The sequence below is a fragment of the Podarcis pityusensis genome (assembly GCF_964106645.2).
Source record: "Podarcis pityusensis genome assembly, chromosome: 17".
Lineage (NCBI taxonomy): Eukaryota > Metazoa > Chordata > Lepidosauria > Squamata > Lacertidae > Podarcis > Podarcis pityusensis.
In genome coordinates, this window is record NC_138042.1 from 10,383,438 (window position 1) to 10,405,849 (window position 22,412).

General features: G+C 45.1%; 1 protein-coding gene across 6 annotated transcripts in view; it reads left to right on the forward strand.

The window, feature by feature from the left end:
* PNPLA6 (patatin like domain 6, lysophospholipase) overlaps positions 1 to 22,412 on the forward strand; it is an 89,185-nt gene that overhangs the window by 43,707 nt on the left and 23,066 nt on the right. For all 6 annotated transcript variants that reach the window (XM_080988047.1, XM_080988050.1, XM_080988051.1 and 3 more), the window contains exons 16-27: positions 862 to 939; positions 2,044 to 2,249; positions 4,102 to 4,233; positions 5,373 to 5,496; positions 6,911 to 7,024; positions 8,525 to 8,600; positions 8,680 to 8,820; positions 8,922 to 8,985; positions 9,728 to 9,896; positions 10,673 to 10,855; positions 12,836 to 12,954; positions 21,185 to 21,341. In XM_080988047.1, the coding sequence (XP_080844173.1) occupies positions 862 to 939; positions 2,044 to 2,249; positions 4,102 to 4,233; positions 5,373 to 5,496; positions 6,911 to 7,024; positions 8,525 to 8,600; positions 8,680 to 8,820; positions 8,922 to 8,985; positions 9,728 to 9,896; positions 10,673 to 10,855; positions 12,836 to 12,954; positions 21,185 to 21,341 (1,563 nt within the window). The remainder of the gene's footprint in view (positions 1 to 861; positions 940 to 2,043; positions 2,250 to 4,101; positions 4,234 to 5,372; positions 5,497 to 6,910; positions 7,025 to 8,524; positions 8,601 to 8,679; positions 8,821 to 8,921; positions 8,986 to 9,727; positions 9,897 to 10,672; positions 10,856 to 12,835; positions 12,955 to 21,184; positions 21,342 to 22,412) is intronic.

Genomic DNA, 22,412 nt, shown 5'->3' on the forward strand with positions numbered 1-22,412 from the left:
TAGGAAAAAGAACTTAAGGTTTCAAAGGCTATGCATCTTTCCATCAGTCGGTCGTTAATCCCACACTGTCTTCTTCCTACCTGTAAGAAGTTGGTTGTGGATTTGTTGGCGGCAGGGCCCATTATTTAATCCTCCTTAATTGCGGAAACCTAAATTTCTGACATGCGATTGAATCACTCCCACAAAATACCGACAATCTGGAGTCACTCAAGAACTGCAGTTGCAAAACTCGTAAAAGCGCGCTTGCGAAACTCGTAAAAGAATAATTACATTCTGATCTACACATTAGTCTGGGAGGTGCCGATCAGGTCAATTTGCATTGAAATTAACAGAAATTAAATGCCCTGTAAATTACATAAACAATTGGGGTCAGGGCTTACATCCAACTGCTTTAAGGTTCAGAGCTTTTTGAGTCCTGGAAAGGAGGCGAGTCTCGGTGCCTTGAGACAACTGCAGTTCCCATGGTCTTTGAGGCGAGCCATGATAGCTAGACCGGTTCCGTATTAGTTTCATTTCTTGGGTTGATGTTTCTTTTACTATGCTTGGGTTGAGAGCCAGTGCAATGTTCACCTGTCACGATCAGGCAAGGGAATTTTCAAGAGTGCTGATTTCCTCACCTGGCCCAGCAAGTTGTTTCCCTTCTGGGAGCTCAGCTCCCCCACATCTGCCACTGCAGGAGCCGGGGTCTTCATGGGCTTTGACATGCTGAGGACTTGGCTTCTTTGCTGCAGGATCAGTCGCTGGCCTGGCTCCTTTTGCTCCGGGTGTTGGAGACCCTGGCTCCTCTTGCAGGGCTAGGACTACAGCCCTGCTAGCACACCCTCGTCCCAGATTGCCCTCACCCTTCTTCTCTTTCCACAGGATTCCTCCTTGCTCAATAACCGGGTGTTGCTGCACCATGCTAAGGCTGGGACCGTCATTGCCCGCCAAGGAGATCAAGTAAGTTTTATGGGTGGCACCAGCAAAGTCGTCTGGCCCCGAGGAGGGAGGATGGAGTCCAGTGTTAAACACACACACACACACACACACACACACACACTGTGATGGCCTGGGATTCGGACTCAGATGCTGAACCTGAGGGATCCCAGCCTGCACAGGATTCCCCGCCTCCAGAACCAGCATGAGCCTGAAGGGTCCTCACCTGTGCCGGATCCTCAGGTGCAGGCACCAGCTGAGTCTGCTCTGGCTCCTGAGGTGATGGAGGACCCATTGCCTGCAGGTGCTCCTCTCTCAGCCCTGTAGGAGGAAGCTGAGGTTGCCTCTGGGTCCGGTGACCCTCCAGCCTCTCCTGAGCTGCAGAGGCTCAGGGCAGAGAGGCGGAGGGAACTAAGTTCCCGCAGGAGGAGTGCTCGCCTCCAGGCCAGGAGAGGCGAGTCACCAGAGGATCGGGGCCGCCCTATGCCTCGGGGCAGATAAAAGCCGGTCAGCCCCAGTCCCAAGTTGCGGGAGCAACATTGTTGATTGTTAGTTCCTGCCTGAACCCTGTCCTGCTTTCCTGCCTGAGCTCTTGAGCCGCCCTGGCTCCCTGCTTGCAAGCCTGTTCCTGACTTCACCCGACTCCCTGCCCTGCACCCATCTTCAGCTCCTACGGACTGCCTCCATGTTGCACCTTTGACCACAGACCGGACTTGGACCTTGCCTCTCGGGTAACCCACGGGACCAGCACACACACACACACACACACACACACACACACACACACACAATATAGTGAGAGGATGCAATGATGCAGCACAGGAAAGAATTGGAAAGTGCACATTCCCCTCTCTTTGTCACCCTCTCTCTCATAAAATAGTTGCCTTTACCAGTAGACTGCATCTAGTGCTGCCCCCCATGTTTGATGGACATGTTTCTTAGCAAATCCTGCCTCCCCAAGCCTTTCTCCACACCCTCTGCTTCCATTTATTATTGTTTAATTAACTTTAACTTTAATAAAATATTTTTTAAAAAATAATGCTTTCTAGAGCTCTGCTGTTGGGTTTCATGCTCCAAAGTGAGCCTGTTCCCTGGGGAGACGCTGCTCACGCTGATCTCTCTTGCCAGGATGTCAGTCTGCACTTTGTGCTTTGGGGCTGCCTGCACGTTTACCAGAGGATGATTGACAAGGCCGAAGACGTGTGCCTCTTCCTGACGCAGCCCGGAGAGATGGTGGGCCAGCTGGCCGTGCTTACTGGGGAGCCGCTCATCTTCACCATCAAGGCCAACCGCGACTGCACTTTCCTCAAGATCTCCAAGTCCGACTTTTACGAGTGAGTGGCACGGGAATGCGGTCATGGAATTGTACTCAATATTGATTCAGAGCAGATTCCAGCGTATGGTTAGCAGAATAAAAACTTAAACACGTTGCAGGATTCTCAAAAAATAGACCAGAGGCAATTGTATTTCATCCAGCAGAGCTTTACTGCTACTGAAGGCAAATGAGCATAATGGTCACAGATCCAATACATTCAGGATTGGCACTGTCCATAAGGGATCCACTTGCAGCAGACTTAACCTAAGCTTACAGTAACTTATAATAAGACTAAACCTTAACACTATGTGCAGAACACCACACCAGAAGGAAAAGAGATAGAAAGTGAAACCCCGGCTCCTTCTGGACTCTTATTATAGTCTGAACAACCACAAGCAACACGCAGCTAAGAATGTACAGTGGTACCTCGGGTTACATACGCTTCAGGTTACACACTCTGCTAACCTGTTTCAAAGATGATTCTTCATCAGCAAATAGATTGTCCACACAAGTACATCTAATAGCAATGGATCAGCAATCACTTAAAAGTGTAGTAAGCTGATGGAACATTTATTGGACTCCTATCATTTGTGACTTCATGCACGTTTACGTGTTTGTTGTTTATAAATTGAGGAACAATATAATGTTATAAATTTATTGTTAATATATTATTAGCCGCGTGTTGCTTGTGGTGGTTCAGAGTTTTCTGCTTTGCAACACAGGGGATTTTCTTTGTTGTATACCCTTATTACAATCAGCATGACCTTGACAGAAAGAGATAACAGGACCAGTTTAAGCCAGCTGTACTCAGCTTCTCTGAAGGAATAACCCAAACATCAGGAACCTTCTGCTTGTTTATTTCACACAGAGAAGCTTCTAGAACCCTCTTGAATTAAGTAGAATAGGAAAGATCACACACATCAGATCAATGCTTTCTGCACTAAGAAATGCAAAATGACAAACACACCTCCACCCACCCCTTGCCATGTGGTACCTGTTTTTTCCTCACCTGCCCACCTGTCATTGCTCACTCCTGGACTCTTGATATTGTTCCTCAAGTCTTGCCTAGTTACTTCCGCTCTCTTCGCCTTTGCCATCCTTCCTCCTCTGCTATGTGATCCAGGGAGAGTCAGGTGGGCAGAATGAAAAGCCCAGATTCCATTCATTTCTTCATTCTGGTAATGTGGCTACAGTCCGGGGATAGGGGGAGGAGGGGGGCTTTCCTATCCTCCACCATTAAGGATTATTCTTTCTTTTCTTGAGTAGCAAAGCAGCCGCTGGAATCACTTTTTCAGCATGCTGGCTAATTTCTTTGAAAACAAAAAGATTGGCTGGGATGGTTGAAACTGGTACTATGACAGTCCCCATCTTTTTATTTTAATATTTATTATTCATTTACTTTATTTAGGGCAATGGATTAAACTGGTTACTATATATTTTTTAAAAAAATAAATAACCAAATGTTGTTCTGCAAAACTCAAGCGTACAGTAAAACCATCCGCTTAAGCCAGTAAAAGCCACACCAGTTAATTAAAAATAAATAAATAGACCTGATGATCATGAAGTACAAAAGGTAAAGATGAGCACAATGTCATGAAGTTCAAAAGGGAAAATTCAGCTCCCCGTGTTTGGGGAGGGTTGTTCTGCCCTTAGTAGTGACTCGGTGCTGGTGTGTGAATTGGCCCTTGCGCTGAGCCCAGGCACTTTTCCAGCTAGCCTTGTGCAGTTAGCCCTGGCTGGCCTTTCCTGGGTCTCAGTCAGAGGTGCTTCCTGGGGCTGGCCCTGGAAATGCTGGGCTGGGCTGTGGGGGGAACCAAACTGGGGCAACTTCCTCTACCACTAACCTGCGATTCTTCCCCCCCCCCCCCCAGGATTATGCGGGAACAGCCCAGTGTGGTCCTGAGCGTGGCTCACACGGTAGCAGCTCGAATGTCTCCCTTTGTGCGCCAGATGGACTTTGCTATTGACTGGATGGCTGTGGAGGCTGGCCGGGCGCTTTACAGGTAAGGGGCAAGCACTGTTGCCACCCATGCCCACCCTGTGCCCAGAAACCCCCATTTCTCCTTGGCGCAGGGCTCTGAAGTTATCCTCCCCACGGGGCAGTTTCTGGTCCTTTCCTGCTGCTTCAGTGCGGGGAGTGGGGCAGGAGCTTCCAGGACATTGCTGAAGGAGGGACCCTCTTGCTAGGAAGCCCCAGTCGGCCCTCCCCCCCCCCCACCAATGTGCCCCATGTCACCATGCTCCCATCCAAACCACTCTACAAACGGCCTCGGCCCAGTATACCTGAAGGAGCGTCTCAACGCCCATCGTTCAGCCCGGACACTGGGGTCCAGGGCCGAGGGCCTTCTGGCAGTTCCCTCCCTGCGAGAAGTGAAGCTACAGGGAACAAGGCAGAGGGCCTTCTCGGTGGTGGCGCCTGCCCTGTGGAACGCCCTCCCATCAGATGTCAAGGAAGTAAACAACTTTCTGACTTTTAGAAGACATCTGAAGGCAGCCCTGTTTAGGGAATTTTTTTATGTTTGATGTTTTATCGCATTAAAGGTAAAGGTAAAGGGACCCCTGACCATTAGGTCCAGTCGTGGCTGACTCCGGGGTTACAGTGCTCATCTCGCTTTATTGCCCGAGGGAGCCGGCGTACAGCTTCCGGGTCATGTGGCCAGCATGACTAAGCCGCTTCTGGCGAACCACAGCAGCAGACGGAAACGCTGTTTACCTTCCCGCCAGAGCGGTACCTATTTATCTACTTGCACTTTGACCTGCTTTCGAACTGCTAGGTTGGCAGGAGCAGGGATCGAGCAACGGGAGCTCACCCCGTCGTGGGGATTCAAACCGCCGACTTTCTGATCGGCAAGTCCTAGGCTCTGTGGTTTATCCCATAGCACCACCTGCGTCCCTTTTTATCACATTATTGTTATTATTATTATTATTATTATTATTATTATTATTATTCTGTTGGGAGCTGCCCAGAGTGGCTGAGGAAACCCAGCCAGATGGGCAGAGTATAAATAATAAATTGTTATTATTATATCTCTCTTTGGTGATGGCCTCTGCTGTCCCCTAAAGCCAGCCGTTGAAAGTGATGCCCTGCACAGAGAGAGAGGGCAATCTGACCAGGTTTTCCTCCTCTTTCCATTTTTCCTAGGCAAGGCGACAAGTCCGACTGCACCTACATTGTGCTGAATGGCCGGCTGCGCTCCGTCATCCAGAAGGGCAACGGCAAGAAGGAGCTGGTTGGGGAATATGGCCGTGGAGACCTCATTGGAGTGGTGAGTTGCTATTAACGAGGATGGTTGCAGAAGGAGGTCTTGGAGAGGAATGCTGGGCAGCTTGCCTGCTCTGTGTGTCTGGCTAAGTCCCCTCCAACTCTGCAATTCTAAGTCATTGAATAGATGCTTCTGCTCCCGGGTACAGTCTCTCTCTCCCCCCCTCTTTCTCCCTCTCCTCCAACTTCCCCCACCAAAGACACTGGTAACTTCTAGGGTTTATAAACCATAACTGAGACCAAACTATGCCCACTTGCTCCTCCCTCCTTGCAAAGTGCTGTTGTTTGGTTGGGCAAATAGTGAGCAGAAAATACAAGTTCAAGGTAGGGGGTTGTCCCAGGGTGAAAGGCTCAGGGAGACAGACTGGAAAACAGAGTGATTCTACAAGTAGGGTTGGAGAGACTCCATTAACTGCTGATGGAGAATTTCACCACACCACCAAACTCTGCTCTCTTCCAGCGTGATCTGATGGTGTCTGAAAAAAGACCTCTGTTCCAGTGGAGCATTGGGACTTGCAGCAAATGTTAGATTCCTTGCAGATACAGATCCTTCTCTGAGCAGTCTCATGTAGTTGCTGAACTATCTGCAGCAACCTTGAGACTTGCTCAGGGGAGGTCTTGCTGGAACAGAGGCCTATTTCCTGGTAATCGTGACAAAGAGACCTATCCACCCAATTTGGTCCCAAGGGTTGTTCTTAGGAGAGAGGGTACAGTGGTCCCTTTCTTCCCTTAAGCTGTACACAGTATCAGACTCTCGCTTTAGCCTAGACTTGGACACACACAGTGAGCATCTCTACTTTTGCCCAGTCATGGCTCCTCCTAGATATCTGTCCTTCTGTGCCTGGAACCTAAATCATTAATGCCAACATATTATTTGTCAGGCACAGCTCTGACATCTGAGGAGCTCATCCGTTTTATGCTAGGAATCCTGCTTAATGTGACCCCGATGTTAGAATTCCTGCTCCATGATTGCAGTCATGGGATTTTTGTCCATCACATGACGGTATATGTTTTGGCTCCACAGAGTGGGAAGTGACGGAGACAGGATGTTTGTGTTACTGTGTTCCATGAAGTGGGACTATTGTCCTTTGTTCTTTTTCTCTTTGCTGTCTGATGCTAGAGAGAGAGGGAGCCATGTTGCAGTGCTCCGTGTGTATTTATATGTAAATAAAGTAGATTAGCCAAAATGCTGAGTTGCTGAGGTTTGTCACGCATGATGCACAAACTGTGCAGATCCCTAAGCGTGCCGATGTCGGTTGGCATCAGTTGCTGTGATGTTTGGGCTGAAGAAAGCTTATGAAGCTCCCGAACGATCGACCAGGAGGGAGGGAACATGCCAGTCGGGCATGTGTCTCTGCCAGGGTCCTACTTGAGTGTAGGATGAACTCCTGACACCCCTCCCCCTCTTGCCCCTTCAGGTAGAAGCCCTGACTCGCCAGGTCCGAGCCACCACTGTCCATGCTGTAAGGGACACAGAGCTGGCCAAGCTCCCAGAAGGGACCCTTAACAACATCAAGCGACGGTATCCTCAGGTGGGTGGCGAGGAATTCTGTGCTTAAGAAGTACCAGATTCTGCCTTCAAAGTAAGTTCTGCAAGCCGGTTCATAACAGGTCCTGAACTCGCATACTTTAATTTGTGCAACTGGTTTGAGGGTTTATTTCACCATCATTTGTAATATGAGACTCCTGACATAAACATATGAGATAAGTGTTTGGGACAGAAGATGTACCCAGGCAGAGTGGTTTTATAAACACTCGAAGTAAAGAGAGCAGTGGTAAAAGCACAAGAGAGCGAAGCCTGGAGCCTTAACAAAGCACTTTACTAACATCTACCACACCATTGTAAGCAGTTACTGCCCAAAATATGTATTGGAAATTCCATGAGAATAAATTCACAACGCACAGACTTTCCTGGTGATTATAAAACAAATTAGCAATTTCTTTTTCTGCCTGCAAACTCTCTAGACAGTTTTTAATTGCTAGGCCCTCTGCTTGTTTCACAATGAACTTAATCCCAAGTTTGTTGAATATGCCCAGAGATGTTGCTGAGACCCACACATCTGATTGATGAAGGCAGGCAAACCCTCATATTGCAGTTTCTCCTGGACTGCCGTGAGCTTGCTGTGCCATGTAGCAGAAAGACCCTCTGAAACACACACATATTGCATCGCCTTGGTGAGTGAGAGCAGCAACAAGAAGATGCTACTTCACACTTAACATAATGCCTCCTACAAATATTATTCTGTTATCAGGCTAGAGTTCATTGCCCCATAAATGGTAGCTGGAGAGAATCCTACCAAGGGGTACACTTTAGAATTGCTCTTTGGTGCCTGAGTGAAGCTATAGCCAGGAGTGATGACATGCAGGGAGCTATTTTTAAAAATGTGTGCAGGAAGATATTGTTGTTTTGTTTAGGACCTTGATGCGGGTGGCACTGTGGTCTAAACCACTGAGCCTCTTGGGCTTGTGGGTCAGAAGGTTGGCAGTTCAAATCCCCACGACAGGGTGAGCTCCCATTGCTCTGTCTCAGCTTCTGCCAACCTAGCAGTTTGAAAGTACACCAGTGCAAGTAGATAAATAGGCACCACTGTGGCGGGAAGGTAAACGGCGTTTCTGTGCGCTCTGGTTTCCGTCAGAGTGTCCCGTTGTATCAGAAGTGGTTTAGTCATGCTGGCCAAATGACCCGGAAAGCTTTCTGTGGACAAACACTGGCTCCCTTGGCCTGAAAGTGAAATGAGCGCCGCAACCCCATAGTCGCCCTTGACTGGACTTAACCATCCAGGGGTCCTTTACCTTTACCTTTTTTGTTTAGGGAAGATTAGAGGAAGGGCTGTCCTGTGAGCTTCAAGTGGCCCAGCCAGCCCCTTGCTCATAGTATATCCAATACCTGGCTCAGGGCCCCACATGAGATGAATGTGTGTTGCTCAGGAGCTGGCAACAACAGCTCATCCGGCGTTCTGCTTAACCAGGCTAAGCATGCCAGAGATACTCGCTGGTTTCTGTGTTTGCTTGACTTCCTCTGCCTTAAACAGGTTGTCACTCGCCTTATACACCTACTGAGTCAGAAGATCTTGGGGAACTTGCAGCAGCTGCGTGGCCCTTTCCCAGGTAGGAGTGTGTAGAGAGTCCCGTTTTCATTCATAGAATGCCTGTGCCAGCCACATGCTCACTGGGTCTCGCTCTGTAGGTTCTGGACTGGGCATGACCTCCAGCTCAGAGTTGACCAATCCAGCCAGCAACCTCTCCACGGTGGCCGTCCTCCCGGTTTGTGATGATGTTCCCATGGCAGCTTTCACCCTGGAACTCAAGCACGCCCTGAACGCCATTGGTGAGCCCAACTACAGCGTTCTCTCACTCTCGCTCTCTCTGTCTCCCGTTCCCTGGCCCTGGCTCCACCAGTCATGACCACTTTTCTTCTGGCTTTTTCAGGCCCAACCTTGCTTCTCACCAGTGACATCATCCGGGCCCGTCTTGGGGCCTCCGCCCTGGACAGGTAAGTTCTCTGTGTGTTCCTGTGTGCCCCTGCACAGGGTCCGAAGGCAGAATTGTCGTGACTGCCAGATTCTTCCAGGGGTTTAGAGGTTTTATTACATTTCCTGTTTTACAATTTCAAAAACTTATTTTACTTCCTTAAGATATCAATGATTTCCCTTCTTCTCTTTCCACGGTTCATTTTGCATATCACAAATCCCTGCGTATTTTACAAAAACTATACCATTCAGTATTCCATTAATGCATCCATCAAAACTTGTTTACACTGTTGAATTTATCTTAATGCTGCCAGTGTTTTCAGCTGTACACAATTATTTCCCATATATTAGGTTTTCTAGAGGTTCAGTAGGGTGGGCGCTTTGCGGGGTCAAGAGGGGATAGGAAGGAGAGAGGCGAAAGGTTGACTTCCCTAAATTTACTCTCCCACCTCCGTTCCTCACCTTGAGTACCACCTAGTGAGGAGGATACAGCAAGAACATGAACGGCTGTCCTTTTCTCCCCAATTATAATTAAACATTTTTCTTTCAGTTGAAATAGAATTCAAGCTTTTGAGGTTAGAGAAGTCTTGTTTGTACAAGTCTGAAAGTTTGCCTTTTATTTTTAATAGCGTTGTTGTAGCTTTTAAAACACGTAGTTGAATACTGCTTGTAAACCACCTTGGTAGGATTCACACCCTGAAAGGTGGGCTATAAAAAATGGCAGTAAATAAAAATAAATTTCCCATGTCCCCAAACACCCTCCAGCATCCATGAATACCGCCTGTCTGGCTGGCTGGCCCAGCAAGAGGACATCCATCGCATTGTGCTGTACCAGACCGATTGCACCCTGACCCCCTGGACTGTGCGCTGCATCCGCCAAGCTGACTGCATCCTCATTGTGGGCCTCGGGGACCAGGAGCCCACCCTGGGCGAGGTGAGCAGGGTCTGGGAAGCGAGGCGCTCTCTGCTGGGATCGGAGGCCCGGGAGGAGGAATCAGGGAGCCCTTGGCAGAGGCAAGAGGACCTGGCCTGGGGGAACATATGGGGGAAACGTACGTTGAAAATGTCTATAAGAATCAAAGAAAATTACTATAAATTAGTTTGGGGATGGTATTTAACACCAGTCAGATTAAATCAAATAAACAAGGAATATTCAGTGTTATGTTGGAGGGGAGGCCAGGAAACAGGGAATTGTGTTCACATGTGGTGGAGGTGTAAATCTGTACAAATTTTTGGGCAAAGGGTCTTTAAGGAGATAACACAAATCACTGGGTTAAAGCTGAGCGCAAGTCCAGAGGTAGCATTGTTATCAATTTACGATGGGGTGGAAGGTTATGAAGGACTCGCTCGCAAATTTATTGACAGCTGCACGAATTACGATAGCTAAGAAGTAGAAGGGGCAAGCAGACTATAAAATGGAAGAATGGTATAAAGAGGTGTGGGATATAGCTATTAATTATAAAGGTGAGGAATATGTAGGAGAAATGATTTTGAGGAGATATGGAGGGAGTTTGTAGAATTTGTACCGTTAAAACAGAAAGTGGTCAAACCATCGCAAGAGGTGTTGAAATATTGGAAGGTTGGATAGTTACAATGGAATGGCCTCGGGAGGTGGGGTGCACATTTTTATTCTTATTTATTTATGATTATTAGTTGATGATAAAAAGAGGACCTGCCCTCCATGTCCTTCCTCTCTCTGCTTTTCCCCAGCTGGAGCAGATGCTGGAGAGCACGGCCGTCCGAGCCTTGAAGCAGCTCATCCTCTTGCACCGGGAGGACGGCCCCAGCCCTGCCCGCACCGTGGAGTGGCTCAACATGCGCAGCTGGTGCTCGGGGCACCTGCACATCAAATGCCCGCGTCGGGTCTTCTCCAGACGCAGCCCAAACAAGCTGGTACTAGCCAATTCCACTTTCCCATGTGTGTTCCCCACCCAAAAGCCTGTCCCTTCATCCCACTGCTCTCCCTGGCAAGGCTTAGTTGCCCATTCCTAGGAGGATGTTACTGACAGTAAGAGCTGTTCGACAGTGGAATTTGCTGCCAAGGAGTGTGGTGGAGTCTCCTTCTTTGGAGGTCTTGAAGCAGAGGCTTGACAACCATATGTCAGGAGTGCTCTGATGGTGTTTCCTGCTTGGCAGGGGGTTGGACTCGATGGCCCTTGTGGTCTCTTCCAACTCTATGATTCTGTGATTCTATGCCTGCCCCTGAATCATTTTGATTGAGCTTAGAACCCCACTCGCCTTTGCACAGTGTTTCCCTTCACTCCAAGCCTCCCTCCCTCCCACACCTACCCCCTTCCCTGTTTATTTGCCATATTTTTCGCTCTATAAGACACACTTTCCCCCTCATAAAAAGTAAGGGGAAATGTGTGTGCGTCTTATGGAGCGAATGCAGGCGGGAGGCTCTGCTTAGTGCTCCCTTTAAAGAGCCCCGTGGAGCGTGTGTGCGGCTCTTCCTCCTCGGGGAAAAGCCCCCAAGAGCCGCACACACACTCCGTGCGCTCTTTAAAGGGAGCGCGGCTCTTGGGGGAGCCTTCATCCTCTGCCCGGGAGAGGCTGCGCGTGGCTATCACATAAGCCAGGACAGCAAGTGGGATAGCTTGCTGTCCTGGCTTCTGGAATTCAGAATTTTTTTTTCTTGTTTTCCTCTTCCAAAAACTAGGTGCATCTTATGGTCTGGTGCGTCTTATAGAGCAAAAAATACGGTATTTGTTTGTTGTCACATTTGTACCCTGTCTTCTTCCCTCCAAGGAGCTCAAGGTGGCCTATGTGGTTCTGCCATTTAATCCCCGCAACAACCCTGTTGCTGGGTTGCGAGAGGTGGTGACCGTCCCAAGGACGCCTGGTGCCAACATCAGGCACCAGGCGCCAAGCTTAAAGGGGCACAAAACTCAGAGGAGCTGTAATTGAGATTTATTTATTTTATTTATTTATTTGTTGAATTTATATACTGCCCTATACCCGGAGGTCTCAGGGCGGTTCACAGAAAAGATCACACTATTTAAAATAAATAGTGTCTGGGTAGGTTCATATGGAAAGAGGCAGTCCTTGAGGTATTGTGATCCTGAGCCGTTTAAAGCTTTATAGGTCAAAACCGGCACTTTGAATTGGGCCCAGATACTAATTGGTAGCCAGTGCAGTCGAACCAGGATCGGTGTAAGATGCTCAAACATTTTGCTGCAATGAACAACTGAATTCTGCACCAGCTGAAGTTTCTGAACCTATATGTAGGCAGCCCTACATATAACGCATTTGGAGGGAGGGTGCCAAATTTTGGGCTTGCTCAAAGCTTACCAAAGTCCACCCCTGCCCTCGAGCTTCATGGCCAAATGTGGATTTGAACCCTAATCTCCTAGGCTGACGCTCTAACTATTGCACAACCCTGCCTCTCAGCTCCTTAAATGGGAAAGTGTGCTTTGTTGTTTGGGCTCTGCTGATAGGTGAGTGGACCTCCCTCCCCACCGGGTGCCTACCGTATTTTTTGCTCTATAAGACTCACATTTTCCCTCCTAAAAAGTAAGGGGAAATGTGTGTGCGTCTTATGGAGTGAATGCAGGCTGCGCAGCTATCCCAGAAGCCAGAACAGCAAGAGGGATTGCTGCTTTCACTGCGCAGCGATCCCTCTTGCTGTTCTGGCTTCTGAGATTCAGAATATTTTTTTTCTTGTTTTCCTCCTCCAAAAACTAGGTGCGTCTTGTGGTCTGGTGCATCTTATAGAGCGAAAAATATGGTATTTTGAGTGCCTTTCTCTGGATGGGAAAAGTTGATGCCTTGAAGCAGGCAAACTCTTGAGGACTCCCCTTCACGTTCTCCTGCTTCTTTGGAGGCTGGTGGAAGTAGCCCCCTTCCCTTCTTTTTCTGCTTCCCCCACTGCAGAGGGAGATGTATGAGAAGGTCTTTGAGAAGAACGCCGATCGCCACAGCGACTTCTCCCGCCTGGCGAGAGTCCTCACAGGCAACACCATCGCTTTAGTGCTGGGGGGTGGCGGAGCCAGGTAATTTGCCCTCAAGCACTCGGGGAAGGTCTGAAAAATGTATACGATCTGAGGAGTAGCGAGGGTATTTTGGGAAATTATACGTGATGAGATTTTTTAAAAATTGTTTAAAATGAGTATATATATAAAAAAGCCTGAAGCATTTTTGTTAGGTATTATTGGGGCAGAAATCCCCCCGAAAATGTTGAAGTTGTTTATGTATATAACAGCAGCAGCTAGGATTCTTTATGCACAGAAAAGGAAAGAAGGAAGAAGTTCCTTTGTACAATCTTTTTTATTCAGTTTTACACTAAACATTTAAATTCAAACATTAGACACCATCAGCAGCATTTAGGGTTCCCTAATCCTTTGACTCCCCTCCACCCTTCCATGGTTTCCATTTTCAACCTTTTTCAACTGCCTCACATATTTTCTCTATTTTTCTTAAATAATCCATTTTTACCTTAGTTTTTAGTACATTACAAGCGTTACTCAAATGCTGCTCAAGTTTTTAGATGTTTACGGTGTTCTCTTAAGTACATTGTAAAATTTTCCCATTCCTTATTAAAGTTCCTCTCTTCCTGGTTTCTGATTTTCCTGGTCATTTTCGCCATTTCAGCATAGTCCATCATCTTCATCAGCCATTTGTCTCTGGTCAGCAGAAGAATTTCCCACCAAAGAAGAATGGATAAGTAAGATAGTGGGCTGTGCAGAACTGGCAAAATTAACAGCAAAATTAAGAGAACCTAATGATGAATGTTTTATAGAAGAATGGATATCTTTTTTTGGACTACAGTGGTACCTCAGGTTAAGTACAGTGGTGCCCCGCAAGACGAATGCCTCGCAAGACGGAAAACCCGCTAGACGAAAGGGTTTTCCGTTTTTGAGTTGCTTCGCAGGACGAATTTCCCTATGGGCTTGCTTCGCAAGACGAAAATGTCTTGCGAGTCTTGATATTTTTTTTCCGCTCCCCCCCCTTTTATCTAAGCCGCTAAGCCTTTAATAGCCTTTTAGCAGCTAATCCGCTAAGCCTTTAAGCCTTTAATAGCCGCTAAACCGCTAATAGCGCTAATCCGTTAAGCCGCTGATAGGGTTGCTTCGCAAGACGAAAAAACCGCTAGACGAAGACACTCGCGGAACGGATTAATTTCGTCTTGCGAGGCACCACTGTACTTAATTCGTTCCGGAGGTCCGTTCTTAACCTGAAACTGTTCTTAACCTGAAGCACCAGTTTAGCTAATGGGGCTTCCCGCTGCTGCAGCACCGCCAGAGCACAATTTCTGTTCTCATCCTGAAGCAAAGTTCTTAACCCAAGGTACTATTTCTGGGTTAGCGGAGTCTGTAAGTTGAAGCGTCTGTAACCTGAGGTACCACTGTACTTCAAGAAATATTATCAGAGGATTTGAACTATGAGCAACTGAAGCAATTAGTTTTTTTTTATAAATAATTTTTTATTAAAGTTTTAAACAAAGAAAAAAGAAAAACAACACTCACAAAGAACAGTACAAAACTTAACAATGAAAACATAAAACATAACAATTAAAAACAAACTCTCTTTTCCATTTCCAATTTTAAATAACTTATTTTCTGGACTTCCTCATACCTCCCTCTTTTGTATTCCAATCCACATTATTTGTCCAGCAGTTTCTTTTCCACTTTTTTATCCCAATCTTTAATTTAATAAAATGTTAAAATATATAACTTCAACTTTTTTAAACCTAATCCTTACTCTTAATGTCATATAGCTTTAAATTTTTCCCTTTTATTATCAAATTTCCATTTCTTTAAACATCTTTAATCTTAATCTTTGATCTTAGTCTATCCTTAACTTTAACCTGTACAGCTGGAAACCACTTATTTTCAATCCAACATCACTCTAACATTCCTTAATTTTGCAGTGTTTCTGAAGATAGTCTTTGAATTTCTTCCAATCTTCCTCCATCGACTCTTCTCCCTGGTCACGGGTTCTGCCAGTCATTTCCGCCAATTCCATATAGTCCATAAGTTTCATCTGCCATTCCTCCAGCGTGGGAAGTTCTTGTGTCTTCCAATACTTTGCGATGAGTATTCTTGCTGCTGTTGTTGCATACATAAAGAAAGTTCTATCCTTTTTTAACACCATTTGGCCCACTATGCCCAGGAGAAAGGCCTCTGGTTTCTTGGGGAAGGTATACTTAAATACCTTTTTTAATTCATTATATATCATTTCCCAGAAAGCCTTAATCTTTGGGCACGTCCACCAAAGGTGAAAAAATGTACCTTCAGTTTCTTTACATTTCCAACATTTGTTATCAGGCAAGTGATAGATTTTCGCAAGCTTGACTGGGGTTATGTACCACCTGTATATCATTTTCATAATATTCTCTCTTAAGGCATTACATGCCGTAAATTTCATACCTGTGGTCCATAACTGTTCCCAGTCAGCAAACATAATGTTATGTCCAACGTCCTGTGCCCATTTAATCATAGCTGATTTTACCGTTTCATCCTGAGTATTCCATTTCAGCAGCAAGTTATACATTCTTGACAAATTCTTAGTTTTGGGTTCTAACAATTCTGTTTCTAATTTGGATCTTTCCACCTGGAAGCCAATTTTCCTGTCCAATTTAAATGCCTCCATTATCTGATAATAATGAAGCCAGTCTCGCACTTTGTTTTTTAATTTTTCAAAACTCTGCAATTTCAGTCTATCTCCGTCTTGTTCCAAAATTTCCCAATATTTCGGCCATTTGACCTCCATATTGACCTTTTTCAAGGCTTTCGCTTCCATGGGTGACAGCCACCTTGGGGTTTTGTTTTCTAACAAATCCTTATATCTTAACCAAACATTGAATAGCGCTTTCCTGACAATGTGATTTTTAAATGCTTTATGTGCTTTGACCTTATCATACCATAGATATGCATGCCATCCAAATACATTATTGAAACCTTCCAAGTCCAAAATGTCAGTGTTTTCAAGAAGTAGCCATTCTTTCAACCAGCAAAAAGCTGCTGATTCATAATAAAGTTTAAGGTCTGGCAGGGCAAATCCACCTCTTTCCTTTGCATCTGTTAGTATTTTAAATTTTATTCTAGGCTTCTTGCCCTGCCAGACAAATTTAGAGATATCTTTCTGCCACCTCTTGAAACAATCCATTTTGTCCACGATCTGCAAAGTTTGAAACAAGAACAACATTCTAGGCAATACATTCATCTTTATCGCAGCAATACGGCCTAGCAGTGAAAGCTTCAAGTTTGACCAAATTTCTAAATCTTTTTTCACTTCTGACCAACATTTTTCATAATTATCTTTAAATAAATTCCCATTTTTTGCTGTCATGTTAATCCCCAGGTATTTGACTTTCTTAACCACTGTTAAACCTGTCTCATTCTGAAACCTCTCTCTTTCAAACGGTGTTAAATTTTTGTCTAAAACCTTGGTTTTTGATTTGTTCAATTTAAATCCTGCCATTTGACCAAATTCTTGAATCAGTTCTAAAACCCTTTTTGTACTAGATTCTGGCTCCTGTAACGTCAATACTAAGTCATCTGCAAATGCTCTCAATTTATAATGTTTAATTCCGACCTGTATACCTTTAACCATCTGGTCCCTTCTGATCATATTCAGCAGAACCTCCAGGACCGAAATAAAAAGAAGTGGGGAAATTGGGCAACCTTGTCGTGTCCCTTTTTCAATTTTAAGTTCTTCCGTAACAACATTATTTACAATTAGTTTAGCCTTTTGTTCTGAATAAATTGCACTTATACCATTCTCAAAACCTTGGCCTACCCCCATACCCTGAAGGTTCTTCTTCATAAAATTCCAAGAAATATTGTCGAAGGCTTTCTCCGCGTCTACAAATATCAACACTGCTTTAGTGTTAATATTCACTTCTAGTTTTTCCAGGATATCAATTATATTCCTCAAATTATCAGACAAATGTCTTCCTGGGAGAAAGCCCGCTTGGTCTTTATGAATCTCTTCCAACAGCACTTTCTTAAATCTCTTCGCCAAAATATCTGCAAAAATTTTATAATCCACATTAAGTAATGATATAGGGCGGTAGTTCTTAAGTTGTGTCTTTTCAGTCTCTGTTTTTGGTACAAGTGTAATGTACGCTTCTTTCCACGACTCTGGTGCCCTCTTCCCCTCCATAATTTCGTTACAGACCTCTTTCAATGGTTGGATTAACCATTCTTTTAAAGATCTGTAGTATCTAGAGGTCAAGCCGTCTGGTCCTGGAGATTTACCCAGTTGCATATTTTGAATGGCACCTTCTATTTCCTGTTCAGTTATTCTGTCGTTCAAAATTAGTCTCTTTTCTTGAGATATTTTTTGTAATCCATTTGTTTTCAAAAATTGGTCTAAATCTGTTTCTTTCACTGGCCCTTGAGTATATAGTCTTTTAAAATACTTCTGGAAACAACTTCTAATCTCTGCAGGGTTCTGTATATTCCTTCCTTCCACTTCTAGATTCGTAATCGTATTTAATTTTTGTCTCTTTTTCATTTGCCATGCCAACAATTTACCACATTTATTAGCCGATTCAAAAGTCTTTTGTCTCATTTGTTTAATCTTCCATTCTATTTCCTGATTCATTATTTTCATATATTGTACTTGATGTAACTTTAGCTCTCTCAGAATCTCTTGAGATTTGGGATTTACTCGCAGTCTTTTTTCACATTCATTCATTTTATTCATAATTTTATCCTTCTTTTCATTTTGGGTTTTTTTCTTTATCGCATTCTGTTGTATTAGGAACCCTCTCATAACAGCTTTACTTGCATCCCAGATTACTCTTTTCTCCACGTTGGAACTGAGATTTATCTCAAAGTAATCTCTTAGAGTTTTTTGGGCCTTCTTAAAAAATTCTTCATCTCTGAATAAGGTGTCATTCATCTTCCATCTGAAGGAGCCAGTTGGTGTTAGTCTCATTTCCATCTTAACAGCATTATGGTCGGAGCAAATTTTCGGGCAGATTTCCACCTTTCTTGTCTTAGGTGCCATTCCTCTAGTTATCCAAATTTGGTCAATTCTTGTCCAAGTCATTTTGGCTTCAGAAAAGAAAGTTCCCTCTTTTGCCAAGGGGTTTCTAATTCTCCAAATATCCACTAAGTCCAAGTTGTCTGTCATGTCAAAAAAGGTTTTCGGTAGTCTACCATCTTTGGTGACTACCTGTCTTTGTGCCTTGTCCATATAAGTAGATACCACTCCATTCATATCTCCCATCAAAATCATGTTGTAATCCATATGGTCCATCAAGGTCTCATGCAACTTCTTGAAAAAATCAGATTTCCCATCATTTGGTGCGTAAACTCCTACAATCAAAAATTTTTCTCCTTGTGTTTGAATTTCAATTGCCACAAGTCTTCCTTGGTCATCCTTAAAAACAAATTTTGGTGATAAATTGTCTTTTGCGTAAATCACAACCCCTCTCTTTTTAACTTTATCTGACGAAATAAATTCCTAACCAAGTCTTTTATTTATCAACAATTTCCTGTGTAATCTTGTTATGTGTGTTTCTTGTAAACAAATTAGGTCCAATTGTTCCTTTTTTAATATATGAAATACTGACTTCCTCTTCTGAGGGGAATTCAGACCCCGACAGTTCCATGTTAGAAGTTGCAGGGCCATGATATTATTGTTTTAGTTCTCCTCCTACTGCACCTAGTGCCTGTTCCTCATCCGTCGGTGGTATCCCTTCTTTCGAAAGGTCTTTTGGTTCCGGAGATAGTTCTTTTTGTAGGTCTTCTCCGTGGTCTCTACAAAATTTGTCTTTGTCGTCTTCTGATCTTATTTTCCTCTTCTTTCCTTTGTAGCTAAAAGACAGGCCTTGAGGAAGTTCCCACCTGAAATTGATATTGTTCCTTCTCAGCAGGATAACCAAGTCTTTATATTTTGATCTGAGATCCAGAAGATATTTCGGAATATCTTTGAATATTTCCACCCTTGTCCGATGGATTTCCAGTGCCTTCTTAAAATGTAGGCCCAAAATCTTATCTCTCTCTTCTTTTGTTCGAAAAGTAATCAGACAGTCTCTCACCTTCTTCTCTCCTCTTCTCCCGAGTCTAAAGGCATTTACTATTCTGAAACTGTCTTTTACCAATTCTGGATCCCAAAAGTCCAAAAATTCCTGCGTGAGAAATTCAGCTAGATTGTCCTTTTCCACCTCAGGTACCGATCTGACCCGAAGGTTCACTTGCTTCTCCTTCAAATCTATCATAGACAGAGTTAGTTTGTGGTCTTCCAATTGTTTATGCAGTGTTGGTAATTCCTCTTGAACCTCTTTAACTTCCGTAGCAGAAGTTGTAGCAATTTCTTTAGCCTCTTCAGCAATCTGGCGAATTGAGGCCGATTCCTCTAATAATTTCTGGATAGTCTCTGTATTGGTATTTACTTTTTGGCCCAAATTATTTATACTTACTGTATTCTGATTAGTACTTGCTGTATTCTGGTTAATACTTGCTGTATTCTGATTAATACTTAATGTATTTTGGTCAATCTTCTCAGAAGCCTCTGCTACTTGTTGACTTATTTTATTCAAAGATTCATTAACTTTGGCCAAAACATGAGCAAAGGCTTCTTTACTTGTCGTACTTTTTACCTTTGATTGTGCCGATGAGGTTGTTGATGAGGTTCCAGAGGGGCCTGAGGCCGAAGCTCTCCTTTGTAATCCTTCTTCTGTGCGAAGAATCTTCCCAGATCTTGTGGTCAAAGCATCCGCTTTCTCTTTCCCCTCTGCCATTCCTTAGATAACTCCAAGGTCAGTCACGTATTTGAAGTTAAACAGTGGAAATTTCCTAGCCAAGCAGTGTGAGAACTCCTCAAGTCTGCTACAGTTTCAATTGTAACAAATTGTAACAGTTCCAAGTTCCACTAGGGGGACACTGTAACAGTCATAAAAGTTCTTGGATACTTTAATTCCTTTTTTTCCAAGCCCCCCTAGTTTTTTCAGAACAGAAGCAGTCTATTCAGAATTTTTAACTTAAGACCAGGAGAAATATATTCACATAAATTGTCCAAACTTTTATTTCTTGTGCTGGACTAGCTGTCAAAATATATTGCAAGACAGTACCTCTCTTTCTTTCCTGAGATCTGGAGATCCTTTCCCAGGGAGTTGAGTGGTGGTTCAATCCCTTCTTTTCCACCCTTTATGAAGAAATCACATCCACAATTCTCCCCCTTTTCCCTCAATTTGAAAGGGGAAAAGTCCAGGTTAGATGATTGGATTAAAGTCCGCTAAAACGTACTTTCCAATTGCTTCCGCTTTCAAGTTCAATGCTTTATTTTATCTACAAATAAAGAGGCTGACTTCCTTTTTAAGCCTCTTTCCGTTTTCGGCCAGATTCCAATTTTATAGAGTTCCAATTTAAATTGTATCCTACTCACGGATCGTTGATTTTCAGGTCCGGATTTTAAGGAAGAAAGACAGCGCTCTCCGATCAACAGCTTGCGGCTTCACACCACGAACGAGCAGACAGCCCACAGCACAGCGCTCTCCCCGCTCCGCTTCAAAGCCCGTTGCCGGGCTTCCTACCGGGTTGGGGGGGGCGCCAAATGTGCCCGCTGGGTCCCAGGCTCACAGGCTTCTCCCGCCTGTGATTTTTAGGGGTCCCCCGCTACGCCGAAAGCGGGATCCGACCCTTAATTCGTAGTGAGATTTCCTCCGGTGGAGGAAATCCGCCATTAATCGCTGGCGCCGCCTCCGGAAGTGCAACTGAAGCAATTAGATTATAATTGTATGGTTATGATTAATAGCAGGTAGGGTACAGCAGAAGGGGAAAAACAACAACTCCGGAAAATGGGGGTGGGAAGTCGACAAATATAAGAGAAAAGGGGAAATTGTGTTTTGATTGAAGAAGTTTAAAATATTGAAACTTAAGAAAATATAATTGGGGCGGGGCGAAAGGGGAGGTCCGGAGGGTGCCCGAATGCAGCTTGCCTGGGTCCTGGGAAGGCAGCTATTCGTCCAGCACCCCTGCCCCAAAGAGGAACCTAGCTCTTTCCCCGCCAAGCCTCTGGAGCCCACCCTTCTTCCACTCATGAAATGGGAGGTGGGATGCCTTTGAGCAGCAGGGCGGACCTTCCTTTGGCCGTTCCCTGCCTCTGGAAGAAGAAGAGAGCCGTCCCGGTTCCCTTGGCCTAGGGAGGAGCGAAGGAGGGGCCCAGACTCTCTTGGAGCAGCCCAGGGCAGTAGGGCTGGGACATCGCGGCTGCCCTCGGTCCTTGCGCTCTGGCCTGCTTCAGGTGTGGCTCTTCCCTTCACCGCAGGGGCTGTTCTCACATCGGTGTGATCAAGGCTATGGAGGAAGCCGGTCTCCCCATCGACCTGATTGGCGGCACCTCGATTGGCTCCTTCATCGGCGCCTTGTACGCGGAGGAGAGGAGCGCCGTGCGCACGAAGCAGCGAGCCAGGGAGTGGGCCAAAGTGAGCAAGTATTGGAAGCGGCAGGGTTTGGAATGGGAGGGGAAACTCCAGCCAAATTTCGGGAAACATAAGGACCTAGGAGGCTGCCCCCCACCAGTATTGCCTTCACTGCCTGGCCATGGCTCGCCAAGGTTTCAGACGGGTGGCATTCCCAGTCCGAACCAAAGATCCCAGAGATTGGACCTGGGGCTTTCTGCATGCAGTAAGTATCCAAACAAACCCCTGTGTTGCAAAGAGAACGTCAGCAGTGTCTAGGCAACACCATGACCATATACATACATAATAGACAATCTTTATAGAATTCATTCAAACCATAAAAAGTTCAAAATGAAATCTTTAGTCTCAAAGAATGAATGTATGTAAATGAAAATATCAAATGCTGTGGAACAGTGCTCGTGTAATAATGTAGTCGCTGCATTCATTCGAAATAAGATGGGTTTATGAAGCATTCTGTATCCACCCACCACGCTGATGAAGAATTCTACGAAACAGTAGTCAATATCCGGAATCACTGTTCAGTGTTGGACGTCATATTTGTTGAATACACAAAGCTTCACAGCTTGTCTTTCATCGTACAAAATTTGGTACCTCGCTTCATTTAGATTTTCAGAGGCTTTGAGACTAAAGATGTCATTTAGAACTTTTTATGGTTTGAGGGAATTCTATAAAGATTGTCTATTACGTATGTATATGGTCATTGTGTTGCCTAGACATTGTTGATGTTGGCCTTCTGCATTCAAGCAAGTGCCCTTCCACGGAGCTACGGCGCTCCCCCAAGCCGAGAGAGGCATTCCAGTGTGCCTTGCGGGAATTCCGCTTGGTACAGCTGTTTCTCTCTTGCATCCCTGGTTCTTGACTGAGGGCTCCTAGGTGGAGCTGGGACAGAGCAACGGGAGCTCATCCCGTCGCAGGGATTCGAACAGCTGACCTTCTCATCAGCAAGCCCTAGAGGCTCAGTGGTTTAGAGCACAGAGCCACTGGCATCTCCCAGTTCGAAAGCACGCCAGTGCAAGTAGATAAATAGGTACCACAACAGTGGGAAGGTAAACGGTGTTTCTGTGCACGCTGGCA